The sequence below is a fragment of the Lobosporangium transversale genome (assembly GCF_002105155.1).
Source record: "Lobosporangium transversale strain NRRL 3116 chromosome Unknown BCR41scaffold_69, whole genome shotgun sequence".
Lineage (NCBI taxonomy): Eukaryota > Fungi > Mortierellomycota > Mortierellomycetes > Mortierellales > Mortierellaceae > Lobosporangium > Lobosporangium transversale.
The window spans coordinates 154033-172681 of NW_019029047.1; the positions used below are offsets into that span (position 1 = coordinate 154033).

An 18649-nucleotide genomic window follows, 5' to 3' on the forward strand; every position below is an offset into this window, starting at 1 on the left:
ACCTTCTTGGAAAACTGTGCGTGCTCTTCCAGCGTGTGAGTGCGCATCACAAATGATCCTCCTGCACTCTCACAAGCCTGGGAAAGGTCATCCTTACTCATCTTGAACACAGTCCTCCTCGTAAGCTCTGTTGGCCCCGTGGGATACCCAGATGCAGGGATCTAGCAGGCAGAGCTCGAATATCTCTGGTACATGATGAAAAAAAAAAAAAAAAAAAAAAAAAAGCAGGTTAAAAGTATGATTTGGAGCAGAAAGAAGCAGAATGAACCTCAATTTATAATCGCCATGGTCTGTCTCATTGCATTCCGGACAGTCAACGGACCGATCAGATTCGACGATGTTAATAAAGTCTACTATGTGGATCCTGCGGACCATGACAAAAATAAGGAAATACTACAGAGCGTTTTTCGCCGCGATTTAGTGATGCTCATAGGCGCACGTGCCTCTGGAAAAACAACATGGTTGTATCGACTTATCACCCAATTAACTGACTTTGGGTATCGCTGCCTCCCGTAAGCCAACTTCCGCGAAAATGGATAAAGTGGATGCAATGTATGCGCTATTGTACCGGTACTGACCTTATATTTTTCATTTAGACTATCATTTGAGGAAGTTAACGTTCGCAATAATGAGTCTGTTTTCTGGAGAACTTTTGGTGATGCGAGACGTACACTCGAAGTCAAATGGGTATGTTTTTTAAGCTTAGTTAACTCTCCACGAGTTGATGTGCCATTCTAATACAATGAATTGTGCTCAATGTCAATAGTCATCCAGGAATGATTTGTCTTTGTGGACGCTCCATTCATGAGGATCTTCGCTCGAAAGTCAACGGCTCGACGAAATGTCTCGATTACGATACATGGCAGGACTTCTCCACAGACAATCAGAATAAGAGGATGCTTTCGTACCATACTTTCAGAAGGATGGTCGATTCACTTTTGAATGAATCAGCTACAGATGCTGTTAATCTTCTCCGAACAGATTTTATTGGGTATCTCGGCGATATATCTATCACAGACATGGAACAACAGAGATTGGCAGACTTCCTAACTGCAGAAGGGGTGCTGATAAGACTTGATGGCAGTAACTACCGTATGGCCTCAGCATTCATTGACTCGTTTGTGAGGAGATATATTATTCCATCAAAATATCCCAACGCTCCTTCAGAGTCACCCCCAAAGAAAAGAGGAGGATCATTGGATATTCTAGAGATTATGAAGATTGCTCTTCGATTTTTCGATAAAGACTTGATTTTGCAGGCGGAAGATCGATCATACAAAAGTTCGGGGAGAACAGTTAAGGTTATGGGCGACTACAACGCCAGTGTCCCTCGAGAAAGCGTCTATGACACGGAATTGATGAGAGTTCTCACCAACTGGCTAAACAAAACAAAAAAATATGAGATCATTGGCTAGTGGCACCTCCGTGAGCGTGAGGACCACAAATATAGTGACATTGTCATCAAGAAAGCAGGAAAACCTACGGTTGTTATCGAGCTTTTGGCTACAGGGAATCAAACTTCTATTAAGGACCATATCAGCAAGACGCTAACTTACAAACGTTTGCTCCCAGCAGAAGAAGCTTGGGTTGTTCATTTTACCTGTGCGGACGACTATTTTAAGCACCCATACTGGCAAACCGACGCGGAACTGGACCAAGGGGTGAATTTGGTGCATTTCTGGCACGATAGGAGTTTTGATACAGTGCGGATGAGTGCTCGCTGGAAGGACAGTAGTGGCAATACTCAAAGAATTGACAATGAGCTGTTGACTATCTAACAGCAATTCTATTTTTTTTTTACCCAACATTGTAAGGACGTCCCATTTTGTTGAGATAGGCTTTATAATTTTGCAGATCTGTTTAAATAGCTGCTACTTTGTATATTTCGCATTGATTGCATTAAAACACTCTCTCTTCATTAATGACAAACAATTTACTTTATGTATCTATACCTTAATCTATATTTATATATTAGTCAGAAAGGCTTCGGGTCGAGTTGGGTAACCTGGCTGTCACGTCACGAGCCTTATTGCGGGACCTATTTTGGGGCAAATGATATCTATTCAGCAACAAATGTCGATGCATGCGGAGCATGTTCTACCAAATTTGTCGTAAGGACATAATATCTTCTATAACGTAAACACCATTCAACGTGGTAGCATCCACCCAATCTGAAGAACTCTTCATGACAACTGAAAATACAAATCGAATACATGATACTGAAGTACAAGGCATTTACCGCGAAACTTGGCTGTGTTAATTTGTTCTGAAAAAGATATCAGATCATTAAACTCACTTTAAATGCGCAAACCGGGCTTCATTACGACATCTGGGCTACATGGGCTCACAAAAGTGATGTTAGCCATGTACAGCCTTCCACATTTGAAAGTAGAAACACCAAATATTTTATGTTGGCTTCAACTTTAATGAATTTGACTCACTTATTGACACATCGATTGGGCCGCTGATAAGGCGTAATCGACGTCTGCCAAAAAATGGCCCGTGTCTCTTCCTCTGTATGCTCATATTTATTTTTTTGCTTTGTATCTCTTCCTTTTTCTTCCATTCTCTTGTGTCTCATCTCCCTCACTGCGTGTTGGTTTCGTTCTTTGTCTCTTTCCTCTTGACCACTCTTTCATCTTTCTTTTTATCTTTCCACAATGAGTGAATCCAACAAATACATTTTTTTCTTTTGTGCCAAAGGACTCGTGGGAAAAAAGAAAAAAGATGAAGAAAAATTACTCCATGAATGAATATCATGATCATTTAAATCGTTATCACTTATCCATCCTGGTTGAGTTCGAGTTAGAAAATACAACTGAACCTTTCCTCATTCATCGTAATCCCATGTCAGACATGGCCTTTCTCCTCTATTTTTTTTTTTTTCAACCGTACATCTGTGTTACAACACTACAAGACCTGTAAAGCCGCCGGTCCCTCCAGCCTCGAATGCCGATACATGTTCAGATGGCCATTCATTACAGGATAGTGTTAAAAAACATGAGGCAGTAATTAAGATACTTTGTGAGAGGATAGACGCTCTTGAAGAGAGGTATGACATCCTTTATTTGTTGTTGTTAATGAGTTAATAGATTCTTCTTTTTTTTTTTTAGATTAAATAGAGAAGAAGTTCAATCGCCATGTCATGATAAATAGCGAACAAGAACAGTAGTTCTTTGTTATTATTTTAAATAAACCTCTTTTCATATAAAACGTTCGTTCTCCCTCATAACTTCAAAACAATAACTTTCATTTCTCATCCTTTACTTCCCCATTACTCCATGGATATCTTGAAATATGTTGGAAAAAATCTTCCGACAAAAAAGCAGATCCCAAAAATAAGGTGTACACTCTTTTTTGTCTACTTGATGGAGAACCGCTTTCTGTCCTCATTGATGCATCTGCGCTCTCCTACACCAGCGTTTGCCGACTCAAAAGCTTTATAATGGCAAGAGCAAATGTCAAAAAAAGATTCATTGCACGGGCTCGTGACATTGACAAAGCTTGAGAACATTCATAAATTATTTGACGTTTTTGAATCGTTGGCAATGCTTTTCGAATCAACAGAAATGAATCGAAAGAGACCACTCGATCATGACAGTGAGAATGACAATACTGCCGAGAGTAAACAACGACTACAGCGTTCTAAAAGAACATTGGCAAGACATTTATGAAAAACCCGTTGAATAAAAAATCGATATTTATTTCTTTATGATTTATTTTCTATATTTTCTATATCTATATTTTTATATCTTTACGAGCCGGAGACCGTGGCTTCGCCACGGCCTGCTCTTGCCTCGTAATAAAATTTAATGCTTACAACGTAGTAAGTTATCTTTATCGTACAAAATAAAATACAAAAACAAAATAAAATACAAAAACAAAATAAAATACAAAAACAAAATAAAATACAAAAACAAAATAAAATACAAAATATAAATGCAAAATAAAATACAAAATATTAATGCAAGTAAAATACAAATAAGTGCTACAAAATAACGTCAGATTGAATAACAATGGAGATGAGCTGAAAGTTGACGTGAATGACTTGGGGATGAAGAAGCAGCAGGATGTCTGAAAACCAAGATATTGTGACTACAATGCGCCCTTGAAGACAATGTTTCTGGTGTATATCCCAGGCTTGGCTTGTACCTTCCCATTCCCGACCAGCACCTTAAGATTGTTTGGGTCAGTACACCGTGATAAAGCAACGTAGAGATGGCCATGACTGAAGACATCTTGAGGAAGATAAACACCGACATGTTTAAGTGTCTGTCCTTGTGACTTATTGATAGTCATGGCGAAGGCTGGCTTGACTGGAAATTGGCGTCTGCAGAACATAACTGGCGAAGAGCGGTCATCAATCGTTGTAAGCGGTATGCGAGGAATGAAAACACGCTCCCCTCGATATTGCCCATTGATAATCTCAGTCTGGATCATTCTTGTGCCCAACGCACGCACAATCATGCGGGTGCCATTACATAGTCCGCGCTTTGGATTCAAGTTGCGGAGAAGGATGACAGTTTGACCGACTTTCAACTCCAGTTTGAATGGAGGCAAGCCTGGTGGACTAAGCTTGTTTAGATATTCTACAGGATAATGGACCGGAGCTGTTGCTTCAGGGTCTTGTAGGCTATCTTGACCAATATAACTGACTGATTGCTGAGTACTACAGAGCATAGTGGTAGCCAATTGGTTTAGCCTGTCTACATCTTCATTGAGAGGGCTCAATATAGCGCTCAATGAGTATTTCAGGCCGGAGTCCAGCAGTTTCGATGTCTGGAAATATCTGCCTAATTAGTAGCTTTTCGTGACTGTGATCCTTATTTACAGCTGGGGCGTCAAGGACCAAGTTGTCAGGTATCCTGATATAGTCGACATGAGGGCCAAAACTAACGGTCGGCTCTGTCCCTTCACCAATACGGAGTAGCCATTCGACAAACGCTTGGTTCTCAGGATGGCTGTTAACTCGCATATTCTTGCTCAGTCTGAGTGTCGTCACCGAAGGCCAAATATAAGATCTTTTCAATGAAGCATCCTCAATCTGAGCCTGTGTCCCACGGATGACAACCGGAAGTACCTGTCTGAAGTCGCCTCCAAATACAAACACTTTACCACCGAACGGAGTATCCTGTTCCATAATGTCTCGAAGCAGCCTGTCTACAGCCTCAAAACAATGCTTATGCTGCAAAGGAGCCTCATCCCAGAAGACGACATCAGCATTACGTATTCTTACCGCAGCACCTTGCCGCATACCAAGATAGCAGATGGAGCGACAGTCAACAGGGATCGGTATCTTGAACGTAGAATGGGCTGTATGGCCGTTATGGAGAATAAGAGAGGCAATTCCTGATGATGCGACAGCAATCACACTTCGCTTATGTCGGCCAGTGAGACAACCAATGAGCGTGTTGTATAAAAAGGATTTGCCTGTTCCTCCTGGGCCATCAATGAAAAAAAGTCTCTCATGAACCTCACCCTTGGCTGCCTTAATGATGTGTTCAAAGGCTATCCTCTGGTCCAAGTTCAAGTGTATCACGTTATTGAGAGCCTCTTGTTCAAATTCCCATTGCTTCTGCGTGTCATCAACTTGATCTTCCTCCTGTAGGGCATTTTCTATTCCTTGAGGCATCTCTGGAAAGTTAGCCAGGCAGGACCCAAGCTCCTTCAGCACTTCATTCAGATCGTAGAGTGCCGAGCTCTTAGCTTGTTCCTCTGCGATACCCTCCGCAGTAGCAGTTGCTTCTCCCTGGAGTCCTTTACATATATGAAGGAAGTCTTCTGACAGGTCCCTTGCAAAGCGAGTCCAAAGAGCCAGTGGGTCAGAGAGACTACAGTTGATCATCATCTGCATTTGTTGCTTCTGCCCTCGAAATTTCTTTCTCAATGGCACTATTGAGCTTGAACCATGCCATGAGCTGCGAGTCTTGGGCACAGGAGATGACTTGCTCGAGGTTAGCATCAGGACCGAAGACCACTTGCTGCTGATCCTCCAGATGGACAGGCAGTCGAACAACATTATGGGATTGCCCATGGAGCGCAAAGCCATACATACGCCATAAGCTCTCGCAAGTAGATACATATCGGCTATCCCTGTATTTGCTGACCTCATCGAGATTAACATTTCCTCCATCCGCTGCCAGCCACGACAGCAACTGATGCTCTATCATGACCCTTGTGCACGTATTTGTAAATATACTTGACTGATGACACTGATCCACAGACTTCAACGTTAATATGAGCGTTATATTTGGTTGTAAGCCATAAATTGTGAGGAACAACCCAAGTGTTGTCGACAGTGTTGCCTTTTGAGTTTACAAAAGAGCGTGCAGGATCATTACGTCGACGATAGTTCGGGTAGCCATCCTCGCTTCTTGCAGTATTTCCCAAAAATGAGCGTGGGTACTTTTTGCTGCAGCTCCCTTCCACCATGCATGGCGCTCTAGAATTATGGACCCCACATGGCCCATGTACCATGTGGGAAGTTACTGTCTCGTACGCAAGCGGGGCACTGTGTCGATCGGGGATCTCTGCAGACACAATAGAGTCAATGTCGTCTGCAGTCCGAGGCTTGCTTCCATCGTCAAGAATTATGAGGAGATGCTGATGCGGCAAACCACGTTTCTGGAACTCGACGACCCAATTGTAAGCAATAACTTTCCCTAGGACATCTTTCTTGAAGAGGTCATCCTCTAGAGCCTTCTTTTTGAGATTAAATACTCGTACGCAAAGGTCAGGCCAATCAGCTGCTGTTTGGCCTTCATAAAGAGCCTCCTGGATCTCTGGCCACTGGGGATTACATGTGAAGGTGATGAAGAGATCTGGCTTGCCAAACTTCCGAACCATGGCAATGGCATCTTGGAACAACTGTTGCATAAATCTGGGGCCTCCAACAAAGGAAGATGGTAAGATAATCCGCTTTCCAATATTCTCTGGCCTGAGATTGAGGTCAATTGCATCCACTATGCCGATATATGCATCCGCTTTGAGCTTAGCTTGATTCATACTGATATATAGGAGCCGAGAAGTTTCCAACTTGTAATATTGGTCGACAATATATTGGTGAGCCAAACGTGGAATCATCCAAATGTAGGATCGTTGATCTGTTGAGCTCATTGGGCGGATTTGCAGTCTATATGCATAGAACTCCCTTTGGCTGACGAACTCTCGGGTTTTTTTCGTCCGGCTCTCATGAGGTTCCATCTGGTCATCCTCAACATCCTCACCATCGCTTTCTCCAAGAGACCTTTCAGAGCCTAGCTCTGACCCGCTTTCCTTCTTATACTTGCCGTATGTCCACCCACACTCACCATTCGGATGCAAGAGGACGTAGTGAAGGCTGTCGTATGACGGATGAGTCTCGCTGATCTGCTGTAAACCGCCCCTTTTGTATTCAATAACTATATCCCTTCTTGAAACTTGGCTATCATCACCAGGCATCAAAACAGCGATTTCAGAGGACGAAGGGGGACCATATTGTCTCCGTCCTTGGCTCCTTAGGTCACGTTGGGACTCAGCACGGATGACGACCCTTAACTGAGTATCTTGACCATTGACACGCTCTTTAATGTTCTTGAGTAAACGGGCCATCGGGTGATGTCGTTCGAGAAGCTGTTGTAGCTCAATTAACAAACTGTTGTCGAGAGAACCTTCAAAGTACCCATTGCGAATTTTGGCCTGCTCTTCAGGGTCATGAATATGGCTGTGGATCTGTAAAAACTGAGGGTCTACACCTTCAGACGGGCTCAGAGGGCCAATCAGGTGAGCGATACCTCCGATAATACGGAAAGTGTACACGCCTTGTTGGCTGTTTGCAAGGCTCCTGGCATGGTTTACTTTCATCGACGTAAAGGACAGAGCACAGTTGTATTGCCGTGCATTATTTCGAATGGCTTTGCTTCTCGCGTCTTGGCCACCAAAGACCTCTAAAAAGCGGCGCGGAATACCCTCCAGATGAGGGATTTTGACTTGACCTCTGCCGCAGCACAAGGAAAATTCTGGTCGGTGCTTGGTGTTTTTCACTCGTTCTTCAAGGAACATGATAGCATTGCAATAAGGGCACCGGACCATCTGCTCTAAGCGGTGTCTATGGCGCTCGATATTGGGGCCTGAGATTAATTCTTGTTGGAACCTCCTTCTAGCGGTGGGGATAGTATCCATACTATTGGAATATAGAATCACAAATTTTTATTAATATTTTATATGGGCTTTTTCACTTTTTCACTTATCACAATATTTTTTTACACTAAAATAATAATAAGGGGAAGTCGGACTTACTCTTTATCGGGGCATGTGTTTCGATTATGTCCTGGGCGACTGCATATACTGCACTGCCGTTGCACAGGCCGACAGGGTGACTGTAGCCTAGGGAGCAATGATAATGATGTTAGATTAGAAACGCAATACGTGGTAGTTTATAAATTCAATAAAATGTGAACCAAGAGTAGCTCACCTTCGACTTCGCTCAGGTCTTTCGCTTTCACCTGGGCCATCAAGGCTAATGCTTCGTCTGCGAGTCGTCACAGGCTCGGTTCGATTCTGCATGGGGTCACTAAAGATAACATTGCAAAAGAAATGGCAATTTAGGATTGAAAAAAAAAATGCATTGCTAAGGATTACATATCGAAACATCAAAATGGAGCTCACCCTTCATTATTTGGACATTTACTTAGAAGCAACTTGATGGTATAAGTTTGGTGTAGCCGAAGGGACCAATGTTTCCTGCGACCGGGAGAGCTCTAAGTTATAGTCTTCTTGAGTAGGACAAACACAGCTGCTCTGAGAAGAACAACCTGTGTTCATGCAAACAACACAGCCAAGCCTGACTGCAAGCTCAGCTCTCATTGCCTCTTCTTTACGTCTTCTTTCTTCCTGTTCTTTTTTTTCCCCTTCTCTCTCTTGTTCAAGGAATTCAAATAGGGCGCACTCGTCAATGGAGTCGTATATCATGTCATATAGCTTCTCTTCATTCTCCACATCCTCTGCTTGCCGGCCTGGTAACTCCTCTCTTACCTCCACAGGCTGTGCTCGGATGATACGTGGTACAGCCCGTCGAGATCGTCGTGCTCGGATGATGCATCGTACGCCTGAAGTGGAGCTGTCCGACGGAGGAACGGCTTTCGAGTGGTTCGAGTCACCATAAATAGAGCGAGGGCACTTGGTAGGCAACTGGCTTCTGGGAGGTGCAGCTGATGACGAACGTGTGGAACGTGTGGCAGCCAACGACGACGAACGTGTAAAACGTTTGGCAGGCATTTTTTTTTTTTAGCAGATAAAATAGACGAAAGCAATAAAAACAAAGGTCTGAGGAAAATGAAAGCAAGGATTCAGAAATATAGGTGCGTTGAGGGATTAAGATTGTAAAACAAAGCGAACAGGTTTATTTTAAATCTACAGTGCATCGTAGACGCGATAGCGATGCATGCTGATTTAAAGTTTCAAAATAAGGGTCGTGTCACATGGGCAAAATGATCTGGAAGTGCTACGAAGGACGCACTATCCTCATTATCCTCGTAGCCATGGGACATATGTGTGACCTCTTTTTATTCCTTCTGACCGAGAAAACTAAAAATAAAATAAATAAAATCTAGCGTTCGCTCTGATCTACTCTCTATCTAGTAACGAGTGAAAAGAAAAGGGAGGTGTGGGAGGGACATATGTCCCATGGCTACGAGGATAATGAGGATAGTGCGTCCTTCGTAGCACTTCCAGATCATTATCAGAGTAGCCATGGTCCATATGTGACTTCAGAGCGAACCAAAAACCGATGTCGTCAAATTTGAATGGGTTTTGCGGGAAACACGGTAGTGTTTGTTGAAAACCTTGTCAGACGACCAACTCCCTTGAACCATGATATCTTGGGTTGATACGCCAGCGATGGCTGCCAAGGTTGATCCTATAGCGCGTGGCTTTGGAGGAGGCCGTTTCGACGGAAGATTTGGAATTCGACGTGTGATTTCATTCATAAAAGTGCCTATGGTACTGACCCTAAGGACTTTAGACTTGTCTTTCACAAAGCGCATAAGAGGATTGAATTTATAATCCTGATCTTTGTGGTGCTCGATTTCGAGAGGTGTGTCCGCTATCCGTCTGGTGTATTCTGTATAGGCCTCGACTGGGCAAATTTTCTTGTCGTTAGGGTGTCTACCTACGAAGATCGACTTTATGATGCGCTGCCCATCGCGTCGCTCCTTAGGGAAGACTATGGTAAGGAGAAGACCCTTTTCATTGGTCTCTGACTTTGACACATCGATGCAACCGATATCATCTGGCCGGAGAAACGCACAAACGCCTAAGAGCCAGCAGAGCTTGCGAGAGAGCTTAGGCATATCAAGATCCACATTGTCCTCCATGCGGAAGTATGAAAGGATGGGTGAAATGTCGAGTGCGGATACGTGCTCCATTTGAAATACGCCAGTACTTTTCATTGCTGCCATGAACCGCTGAAAGTAGATGTTGCCTGTGATCACGGATGTGTCGTCGTAAAGCTTTAAGATGGCTGATTTTTTGTTAAGAGTGGTATTCCTACTCCAAGAATAAATAATCCGCGCATGGCATAAATAGTTAACCACAGCAATTGCATTTGGCGTACTAGGGTCGAAGCCTTCTTGTTGAGCCCATACTGCGAAAGCTTCTTGAGTTGGAAGATATTGTCGACGTGTTTTGCTGTTGGCACCCGCTGAATCTAGTAGAGTGATAGCGGATGGTGAGAGTCCTGCATCTAGATCTTTACGTCGCCTCTTATTCTCCATGCTGTCAATGACCAGAGTGGATTCTTGCTGAGGAGATCGCTTGCGCTTCCGACGGCTGGTAGGACTGCTTCCCGAGGGATCGGGATTGGTGGTGCTACTGCCATCTCCTTGATGGTTGAGAACCATATTGCACTCGGCCACCATGGGGTTATTATTGTTGCTGTCAGTTTCTGGGTCTGTATCCTCTCCAAGATGATTGATAGAAGATTCCATGGGGGGCAAATGTAAAGGTTGCCCATCTCTGTCCAGTTGTGTTGAAGGGCGTCTATCTTCAGAGCATCTGGATGGAATTTCCATGAGACAAATGCCGGTAGCTGTTTGTTCTGTGCTGACGCAAATAGGTCCACCTGATGTGGGCCCCATTGGTGTTCCAGTTGTTGAAAGAATGGGCGACTGATCCTCCATTCCAATTGCGATATCATTCGCCGTGACGGTGCATCCGCTGGGTTGAATGCAGATGGGATGTATGTCGTCCGAAGTCGAGTCCCCGTTGCTAGGCAGTGACGCCATAACGTGTCCGCTAGTCTCATTAGTTCCGGAGACCTCGTCCCTCCGAACCTGTTGATGTGTGCAATCGTCGTCGTGTTGTCGCATATGATGTTGATCATTTTGCCCTGTGTTATTGGTAGTTGAACAGCTCGAAGAACTGTCTGTAGTTCCTTCCAGTTGATGTGGTGGTCTTTCTCTTGTGGAGTCCATTTGCCACTCCATGTTTGATTGTTGATCACGATCCCCCATCCGGTGTCCGATGCATCCGTGTATATGTCCATTTGTGTCTGTTGTTGAATCCATGACAGACCATTCCATGACGTCAGTTGCTCCTTCCACCATTGAAGGTTCTCCTTGGCTGGTTCCGTGAGGGTGACCGTGTCTGACCAAGAAGCTCCCTTGGCTTTTAGTGCTGTGTTCTTGAGGTGAAGCAGATTCCGTGTCATGAATCGCGCTGGGAACACTGCCATAGATGTTGCCATTGCTTTCCCGACGAACGAAGAAAGTTCCCTTAAAGAAGTGGCGCCTTTTCGTAGCAGCTTTCCTGCCTCGCGCCGTATGTCCCTGACTTTGGATTTCGGAACTGTGACAGTCATATCCCGGGAGTTGATGGTGAAGCCTAAATGGTCTATTTTCTGTGACGGGATCAACGTAGACTTGGCTTCCTTGATGAGGAATCCTAGCGCTGCCAACTTGTCTTGCACTAGTTGAGTGAACTGAATTGATTGTTCTTTGTTCTTGGCTAGGATTATCAAATCGTCTAGGTACGCTGATATGCGAATTCCTCGTCGTCGTGCCCATTTGAGGAAAGGCTTGAGAACTTTGGTGAACACTAGCGGAGAGAGTGAGAGCCCGAAGGGAAGTGTACGGAATTGAAATTTCCGGTTCTTCCATTGGAACTGTAGATAATGACGATAATCTGGATGGATTAGTACGTGAAGAAATGCGTCTGATAGGTCGATGCTTGTCATAAAGTCGTTCTTCTGTAACATTGCGCATACTGTCGTCATCGTCTCCATTTTGAAGTGCCGCTCTGAGACGTAGGCATTCAACGGTCTTAGATTTAAGACTGGACGAATGTCCCCGGTTTTCTTGGGGATAGTGAATATTCGGCTCTTGAAACCAGGGCCCGAAGCGACCTCTATTGCTCTTTTGGCTAAGAGTGCGATTACCTCTTGATCGATCGCCTTCTCTTCCTCCGCTGCTACTCGAGCTTGGTACGCTGTTGAACTGGATATCGGTGGCCGTTTGTGGAAAGGGATTTTGAATCCCTCGGAGACGACCGACTTGACCCATTCGTTGTCGGTTATGAGAGCCCATGCTTCTCTGTAAATCTGTAAACGGCCACCTACTGCTGGCCTGCAGTCTGTGCCTGACTTGTCTGGTTGGATTGAGGGGTTTGGTAGCCTCGGCCTCGGCCTCGTCCCCCTCTCCTTGGATTTTGGCCTCGCCCAAAAAAAGAACCATTGTCATTTTGATAGTGGGCGGTCTGAGTTTGACCCGATGGATGAGATTGGCTAGAATTAGAAGTGGGTCTGTAAGTATTTGCGCTAAAGAAACTCCGGTTTTGAGTCCTCCTGTTGTATGCCCGTTGTCTTGTCGGGTTAGTAGCCTGACGAACACTCTTTGCCAATTTGCTGGCTTCAATGAAGTCTGAAGTAGAGACAATTGGTGGATCAACTGTGTCCTTGGTGACTGAAATTTTGTGCGCTTGGTAAACAAGGTCCTCCCTGTCGCTTGACATTTGCTGTGCAAGGTGTGCAATATGTTCACGCATTGTCTGTGCGAGCTGTAAACACGCTTGTGCGACCGCAGGGTCAACTTCGTAGGAAAACATTTCCGTGGCAAATTGATCAAGTGGTCTTGTAAGGTTTGCCAATCGTGATTGATAGCGTGAGATTGTTTTGTCCATGGAACTGTGGTGAGAGGAAGAGTCGGGCCAGTCAATGAGTGCCGATTTGGGTGCAGAATAGGTTTGGGTTGTGTTTTTGGCAAAAGACTGCATCTCTTTAGCCATTTCTGTTGCATATGCAAGATCGTCTGCACGGTTTCCAGATTTATGTTTGAAAAAATCTTTCCCGTCCATTGCTGGGTAGTGGACGAGAATGGAGTCGTCAGGTGTAATTTCGTAAGCTGGTTCTTTTGGAACCAAGTAGGGGTTCGATCGACTGGATTCAGAGCTAGTCGAGAGAGCCTCAAGCCGGCTGGTGAGTGTAGCCAGCTGGCTCTGGAGAGAGTGTATAATTGGATCAGAAGTGTCATACTCGCTCATTTGGAACTTCAATACGCTGGATGTGTTCCTGAGCGAGAAAAAAGAAGATAGAGAGTAGATCAGAGCGAACGCTAGATTTTATTTATTTTATTTTTAGTTTTTTCTCGGTCAGAAGGAATAAAAAGAGGTCACACATATGGACCATGGCTACGAGGATAATGTTCTGAAATGTTGACAGTTTTTGAAGTGATTTAAAACCACATCACGGTCTCGATATCTATTTCGGCAGACGCAAGTGTAGTCCCATTCATTATTGAAATCTCGACATGCCGAAAATATACGCGTAATATTGACAGTTGGGATATTCTACTCAAATGCGACAGCACTGTTAAAATGATAACGGCAATAATGATCTTTCAGATCTTTCGGTAAGTCCCTGTAAGGTTTACTTTTTGGTTCATCCAGACCATAGGAACGAATTTGATCTAAGGAAATGTCTTTTTTGTTGCAAAAGTTGAATGAGCATCGTTCAATTGTGGCAACACGGTTTTCATTATTGTAAGCAACTTGGAATAGAGAAGATGGTGGAAAAATTAATAGAAAAATAAAAAAAGGCAAATGTACATGTAGACAAAATCATACGGTTTCTGAACTGCTATACGAAATTTCAACATTTGAACGTATTTTATGAAGTGTGAAAGCTCCACGAATGAAGTTCCAAGTGATGTCGCAGAATGCTTCTCTTTCACTAAGGGTCTCTTGAAGTCGCTCAGTAAAGGTAAAATGATGGTCACTAAGGCCAAAAAAAAAAAAAAAAAAAAAAAAAAAAAAGGTAAGAAAACTTTTAAAGAATTGTTGATATTATAAATAAATCATCTAATTTACTTAGTATGATGATACTGTTTCCATCAGATATCGGTAAGTGGGGTTTTCGAATCTTCCGTACTTAGTCAGCGCTTTTGTTACATCTTCAAATGTGATGACATCCGGTTTGAATACCGTAGAACAGATAGAATCGAATTCAGGAAATGACAACGAATGCTTCTTTGCGATAGGTTGCAAGAAAATGTAAGAACAAGGATGTATCGGATTCTTGCGATAGTAAGATCCGCGAAGCCTTTCCCAGTGCTGCAGAAAAAGGGAGAAGAATGAACGAAAGTTTTGAAGCGTAAAAAATAGTCGTGTCCCTTGTACTTCCATAGTTTCATACGCTTCCTAATTTTATGTTGCTCAAATAGATCTTTTACATTCATGTCTCAAAAAAGTATATGAGTGAAATGTAATTTACCTTGATAAATATCATTTTGCTGTAAATCAGTTACAAATGATGACCAAAAAGAGTTTCCACTTTTCTCTTTCCATCGAACGAAAGCGTCCTTCAGCAAAAGACGTTTTTTATCTTTTAGTTTATGTTGTCTGTCGGAAAGGTAGGAGGAATAAAGATGCTCTGCCTGCGATTTTGATATTATTTTGAAATGTTTAACGAATAACTCAAAAGACTTGTCCTTGTCCCCATGGAACCATTTCAGATGGCAATCACCTAAAATTAAATCATAAGGCTTAGAAATCTTCGGCATGTTGAAAGGAGGAACAATGGAAAAGATCATTATCACAGATTTGATTTGATTTGATTCAATACTTCAATCAGTCCCTGACTGCTTACAACAACGCACAAAGATGATCAAGCCTGAGCTTGAGCAGATTAAAGAGTTTCTGCAAGAGGCCAAAGAAAAGAATGATAAAATATATCAACCGCAGTCCGCAATACTTAAATTACAAGAGGAGGCTGAGAAAATGAGGGAAGAAATGCTTAAACTGCAAAATCAGGTCTGGATTTTCGATAAAGGGAACATTATTGAACTGACACTGGGCCACCAATTGACAGTTAGCATCACGAAGGAAATAGTGACCCACTTCAGGTAAAAGAAGGATGTGATGCTGATTGATGTTTAACTAGAAGAGAGGCCAATACACATGAACAGCTTTGCTGAGTTCGGTCGTGAAAAAGTAATTGAAGTAATCAATGCTAAATTGCTGTTGCGATTGAAGGAGAGGGATCGTGCGAGTATTTTGGATATTTGGGTGTATATCTGCATGTGTGTGTGGTCGGCCAAGGAAAAACCAACATACATTGTTTGTTTGGTTTAGCAATTGCGCAACACACTACCACCATCATTTACAAAATGAAAGCGGTGCGAAATGAGGAAAAAAAAAAAAAAAAAAACAAATTCAGCCTCTTTGGCTTCCCATCCTTTGTTCTTCTCAATCAATCTACAAAGAACATACATTGTACACGCAACAGGAAAAATAAAAAAATAAAAACCCTCTTCTTTTTGCCCTTTTGTTGTGCGCGTGCCAAAGCAAAATAGAAGTTGGAAAGTACATACACCAACAAACAACATTGGTTGGTGGCTAGGGAAGAAATAAAAAACGCGAGCAGTTCAAAAACCAACGCCAACCACACCACCAATTACTGGAAACACGATTTAAGATAATAAGATCTGATTTATAAAATCAGCTTTGGTGTAAACTTATCTCATGTACCATTGTAGGTACTTGAGCGGGGTAACGAAGAAGAAAAAAATGATTGCAGATTTGAGGAGAGGATAGAGCAGGAGGAGAAAGGAGGAAAGAGGAAAAAAGAAGAGCCTGAACAATGATATTAAATGTCATTATTGCTATTTGATTTGACAAATTTCATGTAGATACAGGGCAAATGTGCCACAAGTAGCGAAAATAACAAAGTAGCAAAGTAGCAAAGTAGCAAAGTAGCAAAGTAGCAAAGTAGCAAAGTAGCAAAGTAGCAAAGCAACAAAAATGACAAGTAACAAACGAGAAAAAAGCTTGGTGATTGTGAACATGCACACTCTTCCTCTTAAATTCGCCTTCGTTCGGTCTATACGAAGCAACAAATGCAGCTCAAGTTGAAGACTGACCATTCAGTTTGTGGATCTGTTTGTCGTGTCTCATTCCTCATACCACAACCATGTTATGCTGCTGCATGACTACATCGTGCGTTTTGATTAGCACAGCCAACTGTGGCTCGTGCTTAATTAAAGCTGCCTGTTTTCAATGGAGTATACATCATGTCAACCATTGCATACTTGGCCATCTCCAGTTGAAGAAGACATCTTCAGATGGTGATCCAGATATCTGGTTTGTTAAATTTTTATTCAATAAGCTGCATATATCAAAGCAAGTGCATAGTTTTTCTTGTAACTGTTGATTGCTCATTGAGTCTCGCTGCCTTTTGAATGGTTGGTTAGAGTCCTGATGCTATACCATCGGATTTGAATCAAGTCTGTTCAACCGAATATGGCCTACTTTAAAGCATTACCCAGAGTGACACCGTTTACTCAGCGCATAAGAGAAGAGCAAATAAGATGCTCATGTATTGCGAAGAAACTATACTACGAGGCATTCCTTTGCTCCGGAGCTGCTGCAGCTTTACTTCACTGAAGACAAGAGGTAATGATAAATGCTGGCTAATCTGATATTGTTGTAAAATTTAGGGGCAGATGCGGTAGGAGATCTAGGTCGTTTTGGTGGATTGTGAAGCTGGTCACTTCCAGCTGCAGATAGATAAAATAATTCTAACACAATAAAAAGAACACACACACTACTCAAAGACTGAACGAGAACAGTCAGTACTTAAATGGTTCTTGTGTAAAAATAAGGAACCTTTAATGATCTATGGCTGAGAAGTATGGGTGATCAATATGAATAATATGGATTGGGAAATGGATGAGAAACGTTCATCCCTTTATTGATCACCTCCTACTGATATAAATAGGGTGAAGGACAATCTCTAATTGACAACTAATAAATGATAAGTGAAATTACTACTTACATGTGACTGATATGTCACATCACCCCCTCTCCAGTGAAGGAAATGATAATAATAGGGAAATATGTATATGATGATAATAAGTATGTATAAGGTGAGTGTTGACCTCAGTATTGAAGATAAAGATCTCCGAGTATAAAATATAAAAATATAGAAACATGATAATATTAAAATATCTATATATTAAAGCAGGTAGAAAAATTAGATGACTGCGAAATTATGTGACAACTTTTGGAGCATCATAAATGAACAAAACATAAATAAGCAACAGCTTGGAGCATTCACTCATCCATGGGTAAGCAAGAATCTGTGGGTGGCAAGAGTCTCATTTAATTGGAGAATGGGGCATCCAGTGTAGAGTGATTGGATTTCGGTTGTTTTTTTACGGATAGAGTCAAAATGTGATTCGCTGTCCCTTAATTAAATTTATTTTGCCCATGTGACACGACCCTTATTTTGAAACTTTAAATCAGCATGCATCGCTATCGCGTCTACGATGCACTGTAGATTTAAAATAAACCTGTTCGCTTTGTTTTACAATCTTAATCCCTCAACGCACCTATATTTCTGAATCCTTGCTTTCATTTTCCTCAGACCTTTGTTTTTATTGCTTTCGTCTATTTTATCTGCTAAAAAAAAAAAATGCCTGCCAAACGTTTTACACGTTCGTCGTCGTTGGCTGCCACACGTTCCACACGTTCGTCATCAGCTGCACCTCCCAGAAGCCAGTTGCCTACCAAGTGCCCTCGCTCTATTTATGGTGACTCGAACCACTCGAAAGCCGTTCCTCCGTCGGACAGCTCCACTTCAGGCGTACGATGCATCATCCGAGCACGACGATCTCGACGGGCTGTACCACGTATCATCCGAGCACAGCCTGTGGAGGTAAGAGAGGAGTTACCAGGCCGGCAAGCAGAGGATGTGGAGAATGAAGAGAAGCTATATGACATGATATACGACTCCATTGACGAGTGCGCCCTATTTGAATTCCTTGAACAAGAGAGAGAAGGGGAAAAAAAAGAACAGGAAGAAAGAAGACGTAAAGAAGAGGCAATGAGAGCTGAGCTTGCAGTCAGGCTTGGCTGTGTTGTTTGCATGAACACAGGTTGTTCTTCTCAGAGCAGCTGTGTTTGTCCTACTCAAGAAGACTATAACTTAGAGCTCTCCCGGTCGCAGGAAACATTGGTCCCTTCGGCTACACCAAACTTATACCATCAAGTTGCTTCTAAGTAAATGTCCAAATAATGAAGGGTGAGCTCCATTTTGATGTTTCGATATGTAATCCTTAGCAATGCATTTTTTTTTTCAATCCTAAATTGCCATTTCTTTTGCAATGTTATCTTTAGTGAC

General features: G+C 42.7%; 4 protein-coding genes across 4 annotated transcripts; 3 read left to right on the plus strand and 1 right to left on the minus strand.

The window, feature by feature from the left end:
* Positions 1–998: 998 nt before the first annotated feature.
* BCR41DRAFT_364189 (hypothetical protein) lies at positions 999–1828 on the plus strand. Its single transcript, XM_022026003.1, has 2 exons — positions 999–1414; positions 1451–1828. The coding sequence occupies exons 1-2, from the start codon at positions 1020–1022 to the stop codon at positions 1776–1778; spliced, it is 723 nt and encodes a 240-aa protein (XP_021875813.1). The 5' UTR covers positions 999–1019; the 3' UTR covers positions 1779–1828.
* Positions 1829–14088: 12260 nt separating this feature from the next.
* Positions 14089–14652, minus strand: BCR41DRAFT_375527 (hypothetical protein; the record flags this gene model as incomplete). The annotated part of the gene is made up of 2 exons (XM_022026963.1): positions 14089–14245; positions 14399–14652. 2 exons carry the CDS (start codon positions 14650–14652, stop codon positions 14089–14091), a joined length of 411 nt encoding a protein of 136 aa, XP_021875814.1.
* A 127-nt stretch (positions 14653–14779) lies between these two features.
* BCR41DRAFT_375528 (hypothetical protein) lies at positions 14780–16112 on the plus strand (the record flags this gene model as incomplete). The annotated part of the gene is made up of 4 exons (XM_022026964.1): positions 14780–14879; positions 15101–15371; positions 15435–15534; positions 16005–16112. The coding sequence occupies 4 exons, from the start codon at positions 14780–14782 to the stop codon at positions 16110–16112; spliced, it is 579 nt and encodes a 192-aa protein (XP_021875815.1).
* Positions 16113–16438: 326 nt separating this feature from the next.
* On the plus strand, positions 16439–17008 carry BCR41DRAFT_375529 (hypothetical protein; the record flags this gene model as incomplete). The annotated part of the gene is made up of 3 exons (XM_022026965.1): positions 16439–16608; positions 16784–16920; positions 16965–17008. The coding sequence occupies 3 exons, from the start codon at positions 16439–16441 to the stop codon at positions 17006–17008; spliced, it is 351 nt and encodes a 116-aa protein (XP_021875816.1).
* Between the last annotated feature and the right edge of the window lie 1641 nt (positions 17009–18649).

Excerpts from the sequence above, each read along its gene's own strand:
- BCR41DRAFT_364189 (XM_022026003.1), top strand. The coding sequence starts at position 1,020 with ATGGAACAACAGAGATTGGCAGACTTCCTAACTGCAGAAGGGGTGCTG. Across the intron at positions 1,415-1,450 it reads AAATATGAGATCATTGGCTA|TGACATTGTCATCAAGAAAG; the intron begins GTGGCACCTCCG and ends CCACAAATATAG.